The sequence below is a fragment of the Psammomys obesus genome, unplaced genomic scaffold (assembly GCF_907164565.1).
Source record: "Psammomys obesus unplaced genomic scaffold, mPsaObe1.curated_primary_1811, whole genome shotgun sequence".
NCBI classification, from domain to species: Eukaryota; Metazoa; Chordata; class Mammalia; order Rodentia; family Muridae; genus Psammomys; species Psammomys obesus.
Genome location: NW_026595992.1, coordinates 43197 through 55930, shown reverse-complemented (window position 1 = coordinate 55930; position 12734 = coordinate 43197). Strand labels below are relative to the sequence as shown.

Here is a 12734-nt window from a genome sequence, read left to right as displayed (position 1 = left end):
CGTCTGCTCGTCCTGAGAGTTCCGGGCATCCTGCTTTCATCTCTGTAGTGCTAGGGCTACACATATCATGCTACAGTAGCCAGCATTTTTGGTTTTGTTGGGGTTTTTTTGGGGGGGTAGTTGAAACACAGGGTTTCTCTGTGTAGTCCTGGCTGTCCCGGAACTCATTCTGTAGACCAGGCTGGCCTCGAACTCACAGCTCGGCCCTCGAGGGCTGGGATGCACTACCACCACCGTTCAGCTTGCTATCAGGCTTCCTTCCTAAGAGATGTTATTTATTTTATGTCTGAGCGCTCTACCGGCATGTGCGCCTGCATGCCAGATGAGGGCGCCAGATTCCAGTCTAGATGGTTGTGAGCCACCATGTGGCTGAGCTGGGAATTGAACTCAGGACCTCTGGAGGAGCAGACTGAGTCATCCCGCCAGCCCACTACCCAGCTTTCAGCACAGGTTTTGAGGATCTGAACTCAGGTCTTCATGCTTGCATGGCAAACACTTTACCAGCTGGGCCATTTTTTCCTGGCCTCCAGCTCCTGATCCTCCCGCCTCCGTCTCCTCAGCACTGGGATTACCGACAACTGCTACCTGGGCCTTTGTGCAGGCCTTTGTGCATGCTAGGCAAGCACCCTGCCAGCTGAGCTATGTGTCCAGCTCCCGAGTTCTGTTCAGTCATTTGCAGTACTCTTCTGCTGTGGAACTCACAGCCAGGGTGACAGGCTGGGCTGGTTTCCCCCCTGAAGGGAGCGCCATTCAGGTAGAGAGCATTTGGGTACCAAGAGAGGGGGTCCTATGAAGAGCTGGGCGTGGAACAGCAAACACTGCTTCCATAGAGGAGGAAACAGGGAAACGGGCCTGATGGAGCTTGATTGGCCTGATGAAAATTGAGGTGAAATGGAAGAAGTGCGCAGTGGGGCTGGGGCGCCTGTGTGTTAGGTGAGGGCAGGGAGAAGCAGGAAAGAGCTGTTGGGGTGGGCGCTGTCTGTGGTAGGGAAAGGCGCACGGTGGTCCCTGAGCCGAAGACCTACTTGTATACAGCAAGATAGATGGCCAGGTTGGCTGCAGAATTTGAACCCAATCTAGAGCCTTGATGATTTTTTTCTTTGAGTCAGGGTTTTTCTGTGTGAGCTTGAGGCCAGCCTGTTCCAGGACAGACAAGACTACATAGCAAGACCCTGTCTCAAAATAACAAAAACAAAACAACAACAAAAATCCTAGGAATGTCTGCATAAAATCAGTGAATCTACCAATATCAATTTTATGGGTTTTTTTGTTGTTGTTGTTGTTGTTGTTTTTTGAGATGAGGTCTCATGAAACCTAGACTGGCCTTCAGCTTACTCTGAAGCAGAGGCTGACCTTTGATCTCTTGGTCAGCCTCCCACACTCTAGGATCACAGGCAGGTGGCACCAGTCTAGTTATAACAGGGTTAAACAGCAGCAATTTAAGCCGGCACATTAAATACGACACTTTCATACGACACAGCACAGGGATTTGTTCATCTATGGACCCCGCTGCTCGCACATTGCCAGTATAGTTGCTGGGTGTGTGTGTGTGTGTGTGTGTGTGTGTGTGCGCGCGCGCATGCGTGTGTGAATGTGGGAGCCTGTGTACCCTTATACGTGTTCAGCGATTACCGTATTGGCTCACGCCTGGAATCCCAGCATCTGGGAAGTGGACACAGGAGGACTGCTTCAAGTTTAGGGTCAGCCTGGGCTCCATAGCAAACTCCGGGACAGCCTGCGTTAACAGGATAAGACTTTGTCTCAAAATCAAACAAAACAGAAAGATAAAAATGGATGCAGGAAAGCTGGGCATTGTGGCACACACCTGTGATCCCAGCACTTGGGAGGCAGAGGAAGGCGGACGTCTGTGAGATCAAGGCCAGCCTGGTCTACAAATCAAGTCCAGGAGAGCCAAGGCTACACAGAGAAACCTGTCTTGAAAAACAGAAACAACAACAACAAAAAATGGATGCAGGGAGAGAGGGAAGGGGAGAGGAGAGGAAAGGAGAGAAGAAAGGAGAGAGGAAGGAAAGAAAAAAATGAGCTGAGCAATGGTTCAGCGCTCAGGCCCAGGCAGGAAGACGGGCTGAGAGCCAGCCTGGGTGTGTGACACTCAACAGCCCACACCGGGCGGCTCTGTGGCTGTTTTCTCTGTGCTTGCCTAGATGAGACTGTCGGTCCATCCCAGCACCACACGGTGCAGGGAGGAGGGTCAGGGATTCTGGGCCACCCTCGACCACATAGCAACTTCAAGTGTGGGCTGGAATACATGAGTTCCAACCTCTAACTGAAAAGAAGAGAGGGAGGGAAGGAGGGAGGGAGGAAGAGAAGGCAGAGGAAACATGGACCCTTAGGGCAGCCACCAGGGCAGGAAGGACCATCGCCTAGGAAAAGCTGAAGGGACCTCCTGGAGGAGGTGGCGCCCGGGCTGCTCTGAGCGAGGAGGCAGCGCGAGCTGAACACTTGCTCTTCATTTGCCATCTCTCCTCCCTTGACGTGGCCCCGTGTGTCCTTTGCAGTCTTCTGTGACTTCCGCCTCGGTGACCTGCGTGAGGTCCGGGTCGTCCCTGAAGACGCCGGAGGCCGAGATGCTGCGGGAGGTGTACCTGGTGCTCTGGGTCATCCGCAAGCAGCTGCGAGAGCTGGCCCGCAGGCAGGAGCGCCGCCACAGGCGCCGCATGCGCTCGCACGCCTCGCACACTTCCCGCCACTCCGACCCGGTGCAGGGCCTCAAACAGGACGCCCGCAGCTCCCTGTAGGCGGGGAGCCCCACGTCCTTAGGAGCCCCCACCTCGCTTGCTAGGAGGGCGACAGGAAGGGCGCGGGGGCCGCCGGGCCAGAGCTGCTCCACCGGAGACGCTTGACCACACTGTCGCCTCTTACGCGAAGCCCGAGGCGGGGCCTAGGGTCGAACATACTCCCCTTCTCCGTGTTTATCCAATTTGTAAGGCAAAACAAATTATCTAAATGTTGAGAAATAAACACCATGTTTCTGAGATGTAGTCTGTGCTCGTGAGGGAGACAGGCGGTCAGGGGAGTTGGCCGGGCTGGGGCTGGGCCCTCGGGGTATGTGTGTGGAGAGAAACAGGAGGAACCTGAGGTGGCTTTTTGCATGTCAGAGGTGGACAGGATCTGTCTCCTCCACCTACTCCCGGGAGTAATCTTGCCTTGCGCTGCGCTGCCTGGTCAGTAACCATGGCAACAGCATCCATTCACGGAGCATCAGCTTTGGCCACTGGGTGGCGCCCTGGCCTCTCTAGCAATTCCATAAGGTAAGGACTCATCCAAGGCCCTCCAGCTAAGGACGTGTGTGTGTGGGGGGGGGGGGGGGGGGGGGGGGGGGGGGGTGTGTGCACGCGCGCGCGCGTGTTGCAGCAATCGGCTCTCCACGCGGAGCACAGGGGTGGAACACAGGCTGTCAGCTTTGAGGGGCACTTTCACCCGGTAGGTATGTGCAGCCCAGGCTGGGCTCAAGCTCAGCATGCAGCCTGCACTGAAGAAGGACCTTGGCTGGTCCCTCGCCTCAGTGTCTTGTGTGCTGTGATGACGAGGGTGTGATAGCTGGGAAGCCTTGGTTGGGGATGCCCATGCCTGAGCCCTCTGCTGGGAAGAGAGTTGGCCCCACTGCCTGGGGCCTGCCGATGGGTGGCAGTGATGTTCCCCAGGTTGTCTGGAAAGCCGTGGGCTCTGAGCAAGGCTGGGAAGGATGAAGGTCAGGGTGGGCTGAGGAGGCCACGGAGGAGCTATGGCTCTTTAGCTGAGACGGGGGACTGTCTGTGGAGGAGGTGCACGGTCGTTGGGAGGGAGGCTGTGTGTACCTGAGGTGATGAGGGGGCGTGCTGGGTCCCAGTCCTGTCCCACCGCCCCTTCACAGGCAGAGGGAGCTCCCCAAGGAAACAGCTAGAAATGGGGCTTGAGAGTCCTTAGGGCTCGGGTTGACAGCCAGGCTTGAAGCTTAGAGAGCAGAGAGCTCTTTGATTAGAAGAGGGGAGAAGGGAGAAGAGGGGAGGTGGGGGAGAGAGGGAGGCGGGGAGGAGAGGGGAAGTGGGGAAGACGGGGAGGAGAGGGAAGGAGGGGAGACAGGGAAGGGCAGGCAGCTGATCTGGGCGATGGCCCTGGAAGTCACAGGCTGGGGCTGCCGCGCAGAGCCCTTAGCTGGCATGCACAAAGCCCAGTACTGCGCAAGCTGGGTAAGGCAGCACGTGACTGTAATCCCAGCGCTAGCGAGGTGGGGAAGTCTGCAGCTCAAGGTCGCCCTCAGCTACCTCACGAGGACTTGAGTTGGCAGCCCCAGCACCGTGAAAATGCCAGGCACAGGGGCACATATCGGCCAGTCAGCCTAGCGGGATGGGTAAGCTGCTTTGCCAGAGACCCCGTTTCACAAAATACGGCGGAGGGCCAGTGAGATGGCTCAGCGGTGAAGGCAGCTCCCACTGAGCCAGCCAACCTTGGCATAATTCCTGGGACCCACAGGACGGGAGGAGGGAGGAGAAATGGCCCTCACAGCGCTGTGAAAAGCTGTCCTCTGACTTCCAGACGTATATGCTTTGTGCGTGCTGACACACACACAGTGTAAAAAAGACTTTAATGTGGGGAACAGCTGAGGGAGACCTCGTCCCTGGCTTTCATCCACACACAGGGAAGTTACTTGTGAGTTGCACCTTGTGCCCTGACAGCAAGGGGCAGTAAAGAGCAGCAAGCAAGGATTGAGAGACTCAATTTACCAGAAAACTCACGCTCAAGCCTAGAGGTTCTCAACTTGTGGGTCTCGACCCCTTCCACAGGGGTCACCTGAGACCATCAGGAAACAGGTATTTGCATTACGGTCCATAACAGTAGCAAGCCTAGACAGGAAGACGCAGCAGAAATGACTTCCTGGTGGGGTCACCACAGCATGGGGAACTGCCCTAGAGTGCAGCCTCTGGAAAGTTTGGAACCGAGGCTCGCCCGGACATGCCCTGGGCATTTGTGGTGTTGGAGATGGAATCCGGCGCCTGGCGCATGTCAGCCGAAGGCAGGCGCTTTACCCTGAGCTGTGCCCCCAAGCCCTCCAGCTGCCCCCTTCCAACACGCGTGCATGTACGCGCGTGTAAGGACCGTGTACAAGGGAGAGCCTGCAGACGCAGCGCTCACTCTGGTGTCGTCCGCAGCGTCTCCCCACCGTGTTTTTTCTGGACGGGGTTCTCGCTGGGACCCGGGGCTGGCCAGCTGTCGAGGGACCCACCTGCCTCTGTTCCCCCAGAACTGGGATTACCAATGTCTGTGCGCACAGCCAGGTTTTCCTGTGCTGAACTCAGGTTTTCATGACTGTGCAGGCACTTACCCACTCTCTCTCCAGCCACCCAGCCACCCAAACACACACCCACACACACGCTTTGACCACGTGTGTGCCTGGTGCCTGAGGTAGATCCCCTGGCACTGGAGTTACAGACGGTTGTGAGCTGCCACAGGCGTGCTAGAGTCAAATCCAAAGCCTGTGACTACTGGGCCGTCTCTCCAGCCCCATTCCTTCTTAAAGACAGAATCTCACTGTGTAGCTCAGGCTAGCCTTTTACTCTCAATCCTCCTGCCTCAGCCTTCTTCGCGATGAGAGTGTAGTAGAGATTACACACCTGGGGTCCTGTCACATTACATTTTCAGACCAGGTCTCACTAAACTGCTCAGGCTGGCCGCAACCCCCCCCCCCCCCCCCCCCCCCAACCGCCCACCCCCCCCCCCCCCCCCCCCCCCCCCCACCGCAAACAAGGATGACCCTGCCCTCCTTCCCCACCCTGTGAGAGTCCACATGCGTGCTGTTTTTGTTTGCTGATGTGGCTTAGTGTGGTGTTGGGGACCAAACCCGGGGCTCTGTGTGTGCTAGGACAAGTGCTTTACCAACTGAAGGTGGACCCTGACCCTGACCCTGACTCTTGACACCCGAGGTCCCCAGTGAAGACGACGTGGTGAGCTGAGCCTGGCTCGCACACAGAGGACGGCTCCAAACTCCGGTCCCCGGCTGCGCCACAGCCAGCCTGGTTGGTAGCACAGCCCTGTAATTTCAGCTATTCCAGAGGCTGAGGCAAGGGGCTCCGAGACCAGAGAGAGGGAGGAAGGGAGAGAAACAGAGACAGTTTCAGAGTGCACACGGAGGGTCCAAAAGGGCACAGGCAGGCCCCGACAGCCACTGGCAAACCACCAGGCAGGTACCCACAGGCCCAACACCTGGTTTGGGCCGGAGGCTGTGGCCTAATGGAAAAGAACGCCATCCTCATTGGCCCTTCAGCATCACGTGGGAGGCAGCTACAGGAAGGCGCCTTCAGCCAGCGCGCAGCCGCGGGAGCCTTCTGCACAGCTCTCCCGGCTTCCTCGGCTCAGCTCGTCTGAGCCCGGAGCTGTGGCAGCAGGCTTGGGCGAGGGAAGGAGGTGGGCATGGAGGGACCCGGTGCGTAGAGCTTGCTTCTCCTCCCTCCACCCGTTCGGCCTGCACTGTGACCCGCCCCGGAAGGATCCAGTGAGCTATCGGAGGAGGGGCTGGCCAACAGGGACTCCTGTTGGTGGGAAGAGACAGATGACAGAGAAAGGAAGCTGCCTGTCTAATGCTCCTCTCCCCACCCCTTCTCCTCCACTTCTTTAGCTTTAGCTGGCCTGGAACTCGCTCTGTAGAACGAGCTTGAGCCCACATAGATCCGCCTGCCTCTGCCTCCCAAGCGCTGGGTTAAAGATGGCACGCCGCCACCGCCAGGCCAGCACTTAAATTAACTAAAACTTTATGTGTGTGTTTGAGAGCAGGCCTCTTGTAGCCCAGGCTGGCCTTGAACTCTCTATGTAGCCGAGGATGGCCTTGAACTCCCTATCCTGCCTCCACCTCCCAACTGCTGGGATTAGAGACACATGCCACCATGCCTGCCTCTTAAGAGCTGTGCTGGGCACTGAACCCCAGGCCTCATGCATGCTACCCAAGCACGTTATCAACGGAGCTACTCTCTAGTCTTCCCCATTCCTCTTCAGCACGGTCTCATATGTACCCCAGGCTGGGTGCAGACTCACGCTCTCTTCAGCGTCCTGGCTGCCAGGCACAGGCATACACCGCTACACCTGAACACTTCAAATCCTGTGATCCCGTAATCCATTCACCTCTTCCTGGCAGGTCTGTCTAAGCTAAGACCCTGCTACACTGCCTTCTTCAGATGGGGTAGGCCCCGCTCATGGCTCTCTTGGCGGGCGTCTGGCATGTAGGCTGCTGGTTGGACATTCTTGAGAGTGTAAACTTACAGGCACTGTTTTTAAACTATTTTATTTGGGTTTCTTAGGCCTCTGCTTCCTTTCCAACCACCCCGCCCCAACCCTAGGTAGGAAAGAAGAAGGTTAGAAGGGAAAGGGGCGTAGACATCTTTAGAATCAGTTCCCGCTGGTTAGGGTCGTCCTGTTCTTTGAGAAAAGACCAATCTTGGTGGTCAGCGTGTCCAGCAACAGCAAGCACAGCAGGACAGACAAGCAGGCTTCTTCCTCCATCCGTCTTCTCGAAGCCCTCTGTTCTCTTAGGGCATATCCTCGTAGAGTCCTCAGAATCCCAAGACCACGCCTTCTCTGAGTCACATGAGCCCATTACCTGGTGGCATAGAACACGCCCTGCACAGGGCAGTTATCAGCTGTGGACAAACCAAGGCAGTGCCATATCCCACACTTGGGATTAAAACAAAAGCATACTTAAAACATAACTAAGTTTTTACAGAAACCAAAACTTCCACTGCAGAACCTGTCAGCGGCTTTCTGTCACTAGTTCCAGGGAATCTGTTAGCACGCACACACAAGTACACACAGAGAACAGTAACTAGGGGGGGTGTGTGGCAATCACCTAGAAGGCCGGCTTTCAGAAGGCTGAAGGAGGAATACAAGTCACAAGTTCAAGGCCAGTGTGAGCTGTGTAGCAGGGTGCTTGAAGTGGGGAAAGGAGGAGGGGTCAGGAGGCTGTGTGTGTGTTCCAGACAGTAGTTACCACGTGAGACCCTGTTAGAGCCACAGCGTGAGATGGTGAGATGGCTCAGCAGGTAGACGCTTGTCACCAAGGCTGACAACTGGAGTGTGATCTGAGTTTGACCAGATGGTGAAAGGAGACACCCCCCCCACACACACACACGTAATAAACGTTTTTAAATAGGGGCCAGCCGGGCCAGCCAGAAATACATAATGGTTCCTTGTCTATCTCTCATTCCCTCTCCCCTCTTTTATTTTGGCTTTTCCAGAAAAGGGTTTCTCTGTGTAGCCCTGGCTCTCCTAGGCTGGGCTTGAATCCAGAGGCCCACTTGCCTGTATCTCCTGAGTGCTGGGATTGAAGGTGTGAACCGCCTGGCTTCATACCCAGTTTTTAAAGCTAGCATCACCAGCTCGCAAAGATGCTGACACCGCCTTACACAAAAACTTCTAGATGACCTTCGTTCGTCCCGGCAACTAAGCCGTCAACCCCAGACCAACACAGGTCTGGCTCTTAACATCATGGCCCAATCCTTCCAAACTGTGCATTGAAAAATGTCCCCTTGACCTGGGCATGGTGACACAAGCCTGTAATTTCAGGATGTCTTGGGGGTAGAGGCAGGAGGATCAGGAGTTCAAGGCCATAGTAGTGACACAGAAAGGTTAAGATCAGCCAGAAATGCAGGAGACACTGTCAAAAACGAAACAACAAAACAAAACAACCCTCCCCCCCCAAACCCAGAAGCCCCGGAAGCTGTTGAAAGCAACCGGATGCGTGAGCTAGTTCCCTGTTCCCAGCCTGTTTTCCCGTGTGTAGGACAGGGCAGGGATGGCCTGAAGCTTCAGAGGGCACCACAGCTTAACAGGGCTGTGGTGACCTAGCACACGTGAGGGTTCTGTCCCGGGACCACAAGGCCCAGGCACCCCAAGTCTCTCTTAGAGCCCAAGCCAGGTTTGAATTTGTGACCTCCCTGCCTCAGTCTCCCTGCTGGGGTTACATGAGTGATCTCATCCTGCCTTCCCCCGGGGCCCCTTTCTGAGCAGCCCACCGTATTCCAATACTTCCTCGGGTGTGGATATGCACCAGAGAGGCGAGCCTTTTGGGCCACGGTTCCTGTCCTATCTTCTCTGCCCATAGCAGGGAGCTGGGGCTGGGGTGGAGCCAGGGTTGGCCTGCAGGAGGTCGTACAAGACCAGGCGGTAGGGGCTGGAGCCTGGACAGACTGGGAACCTTGTCCCGGAACACACGGGGGCCATTTGTGTGCCAGAATTCTCACACCGTCTTGGTCCGCTGCAGACACAGTACAGGGGCGGGATGGTGCAAAGGACGCGCGGGGCGGAGAGAGAAGTGTGGACAGGGGGACGCACAGAGGGACCAGCTCAAACCCACCCTCGGTTGCCACCTTTTTTTTGTTATTGCGAAAGTGCGCTCCACTGAGCTACAACACATCCACCCTCCCACCCAGCCCCTTTACATTTTAACTTATTTTCATTTTATTTGAGTGGATGTGGTCTAGCTATGAGTGTGTGTAAATCAGAGGACAACCTCCCGGAGCTGGTGTTCTCCTTCTGCTGTGGGTTCCCAGGAAGGAATTCAGGTTGCCAAGTGTGGCAGCCCCTTTGCTCACCATCCTGCCATCTCTCACTGAGGTGTCTTATAAAAAAGGGTGGGGAGTGAAATTCACTGTTATCAAATACGCTCTGTATTATATAATGCACACACATATGCTTTAGGAGGCCCTCCTAATACATCACTCATCGCCACCTCGTGTGTCTGACCTAACATCTTTGAAAGTGTCAGGTGAGTGCTCTTTAGGGAAGTTCAAAGGGCTGCCCCCAACGTGAAGGCTAAGAACGTTATTGGATCGCTCCCGAGGTCTGGGGCAGAGAGAGCCTTTCTGCTGCAGCCCGCCTACCTACCTGCCCTACCTGCCGGTCCCACCCAGGCATTTGAGAAATACCCTGATTTATGACTTTCTTTGTTCTTGCTAATGTAAAAACTTTACGACTCTGTCACACACTGGGATGTGGGCTCTGGGGTAGGCTACTTCGTTTCTGTTTTGGTTTCAGAATAACGCATCTTATTTCCTTTAAGGTTAGAGTGTGTTTTGCATTAAGGGGAGACCCCTTTAGTCACAGGTTTATTCAAGCGCACATGACACGTGCCAGTCAGCTGCTCTCACGGGCGGCAGCACTAGCTATTGTTTTTCTCTTAATGTATATGTGTGCAGTGAGTTGCTCCTTGCATGTGTGTGTCACGGTCAGAAATGAATAGCAGGAGGCTTCCCTTAGCTCTGCCCACCTTATTCAGTCAGGCAGGGACCCAGTGTGAGCCTGAACTCAGTGTTTTGGCTAGGCTGGCCACCCGACAGCACCGAGGTTCTGGTTCTTACAGAGATGTGGACAATCAGAACTCAGATTCTTTTTTATTTCCATTTTAAAGGAGACAGGGTTTCTCTGTGTAGCCCTCACTGCCCTGGACTTGCTCTTGAGCTCAGAGATATGCCTGCCTCTGCCTCTGGGCTGAAATGGGAAGGTGTTGGCCACCACTGCCCCTGCTTGAACTCAGGTTCTGTGCTTTCGTACCTTACCCTGAGCCATCTCCCGTGTTCCTGCCATGCCCATGTTCCTGCCACCCCCTGTGTGCCAGCCTGTTTCTTTTGGGGAGCTGCGGGGGGGGGGCATTACTGATAAACTTCGTGGAAGATACATAGGGAACCCTTTAACACAAACTCTATGGCTAGTTTCACGCTTGCTTCCTGCCACTGCAGGAAGAGACGTAGCCTCCAGAGACTCTTCAACTTCTTAAGGCCATCTAGATCCTGGATGGAGGGGAACAGAAGCTTTGTTTCTCGCTGAAGAGCCACAGAACCAGGCAATGTTGTAACTTTCTTCACCTCATAAGGGAATAAAATGTGAAGAATTTAAAAAGTATATCTTTGCTGGGTGTGGTGGCACACACCTTTGATTCTAGCACTTGGAGGCAGAGGCAAGAGGATTTCTGTGAGTTTGAGGCTAGCCAGGTCTACAAACTGAATTCCAGGTCTGGCAGAGATGCATAGTGAGACAGACCCTGTTTCAAACAAACAAACAATTAATACAGAAGGTTTTTACTCTCATGCTGTCTCCCTAACTCTTCCCTTAGCCCTTTTTAGCCCAGGCTGGTTTAAACTCCCTGTGTAACTGAGGACAACCTTGAATTCCAGATTCTCCTGTGCTGCCTCCCAAATGCTGGGATTACAGGCTTGCACCACCTGCTATTCTTTTATTGCTTCTGAAAAGTGTAAAAGGAACCACACATTATCTATCCTTTCAGATTGGCAAAGGCTACCATCCACTCTGGTTGCTGAACCGTATCAATAATTTGTTCTCCATTATTGCTAAGTACTATTTTATGGTGTTTATGGACCACAGTTTATCTGTTGAAGGACACTTCTAGTTTGGGCCTGTGAATAAAGGAGTGTGAAAATGTGTGTGCAGTTTCCAATTGTCCGAGGATATGGAACCAGAGTCACATTTTTTGAGTTTTAGTTAACGGGAATTCTTACAGCCCAGGATGTTCACCAAGGCACTATGGAGCCAAGACTGTCCTGAGTCTGCCTTTCTCCTTCCAACTCCCAGGCTGTCATTGCTTCTAAGGTGCGCGCGCGTGCGTGTGTGTCTAGGATGTGAATTTTATTTAGTCTGCGTGTACTTGTGAATTACAGGGCAACTGTGGGCGTCAGTTCTCTCCCTCCACGCACTGTTCGGCTTGGTGGCAATCGCCTTTAACCTCTGCCAGCCTCCGGGATATGGACTTACAATTAGGATAGTGGCCTGGTGGTGGCGGCTCACACCTTTAAGCCCAGCTCTCGGGAGGCAGAGGCAGGCCGATCTTTTTGAGTTTGAGGCCAGCCTGGTCTGCAGAGTGAGTTCCAGGATAGTCAAGGCTACACAGAGAAGCCCTGTCTCTAAAAACCAAAACCACGCCCCACAAATTAAGGTAATACTCCGTAAATCCCCCTAGCATTTCCTACTCAAACCCCGGAATCCAGGGATTCCGCAAGGAGCGCGCTTCCGCGTGCAGGGAAGCTTCTCTAGGCGTTCCGTTCCGACGTGACCCGAACCTGCAGGAACGCTGGGCGGCACCTCGCACGGCGTCTAGGGGCGAATGCAGCGAGCGTTTTGTTACAGTAGAGAGGACTAACACTTAGCCCCCAGAACAAACGCCGAGAAGCGCCTGGCAGGCGAGGTCGCCATGTCCGCGTTCGCGACAGGAAGAGTCGCCTGGACGGGAACCCGTAGGGCACCTAGGGCGCCGTCGCTCTAACGCTCCGCCTTCAGGGCGAAGTCAGCGTGTGAGGGCGGAAGTGGGGCCGGAAGCTGGAGGGCGGAGCGACGGGAGCGACGTCCAGGCGCGCCAATGGAGTGGCGCGGCGGGCTTGCTGTCCGTCGGTGAGGGCTAACGGTTTCCGGGAGCGGTAGCCCCCCGAGGGGTGGAGAGAGGAGGCGAAGCGGCGTCCCGAAACCCCGGACCCCGCGGCCGCTGCGACATGATGGGCTACGGGGCGTCCTCCTCGGAGTCCACGGAGGGCGAGGAGGCCGTGGAGGCCCCGGGGCCGCCTCCGGAGCCGCGAGCCCCGGAGCCGCGAGCCCCGGAGCCCGAGCCCGGCTTGGACTTGAGCCTGAGCCCGAGCCCGCTGCCCGAGAGTCCGAAGCGGCGGGACGGCGGCCCGGGGCGGCGGAAGGGGCGGCGGGGCGGCAGCCGGAGGGGGCGGCAGGTGAGCGGCGGCGAGGCCCGGCCC

The 12734-nt window shown here is 55.6% G+C and overlaps 2 protein-coding genes across 2 annotated transcripts in view; both read left to right on the top strand.

The window, feature by feature from the left end:
* Positions 1-2979, top strand: part of Spacdr (sperm acrosome developmental regulator) — a 4474-nt gene extending 1495 nt beyond the window's left edge. Inside the window, exon 3 of the mRNA XM_055620655.1 lies at positions 2520-2979. Within this exon, the coding sequence (XP_055476630.1) occupies positions 2520-2759 (240 nt within the window). The 3' untranslated portion in view covers positions 2760-2979. The remainder of the gene's footprint in view (positions 1-2519) is intronic.
* Positions 2980-12376: 9397 nt separating this feature from the next.
* Positions 12377-12734, top strand: part of Ppp1r35 (protein phosphatase 1 regulatory subunit 35) — a 1438-nt gene continuing 1080 nt past the window's right edge. Inside the window, exon 1 of the mRNA XM_055620654.1 lies at positions 12377-12730. Within this exon, the coding sequence (XP_055476629.1) occupies positions 12483-12730 (248 nt within the window). The 5' untranslated portion in view covers positions 12377-12482. The remainder of the gene's footprint in view (positions 12731-12734) is intronic.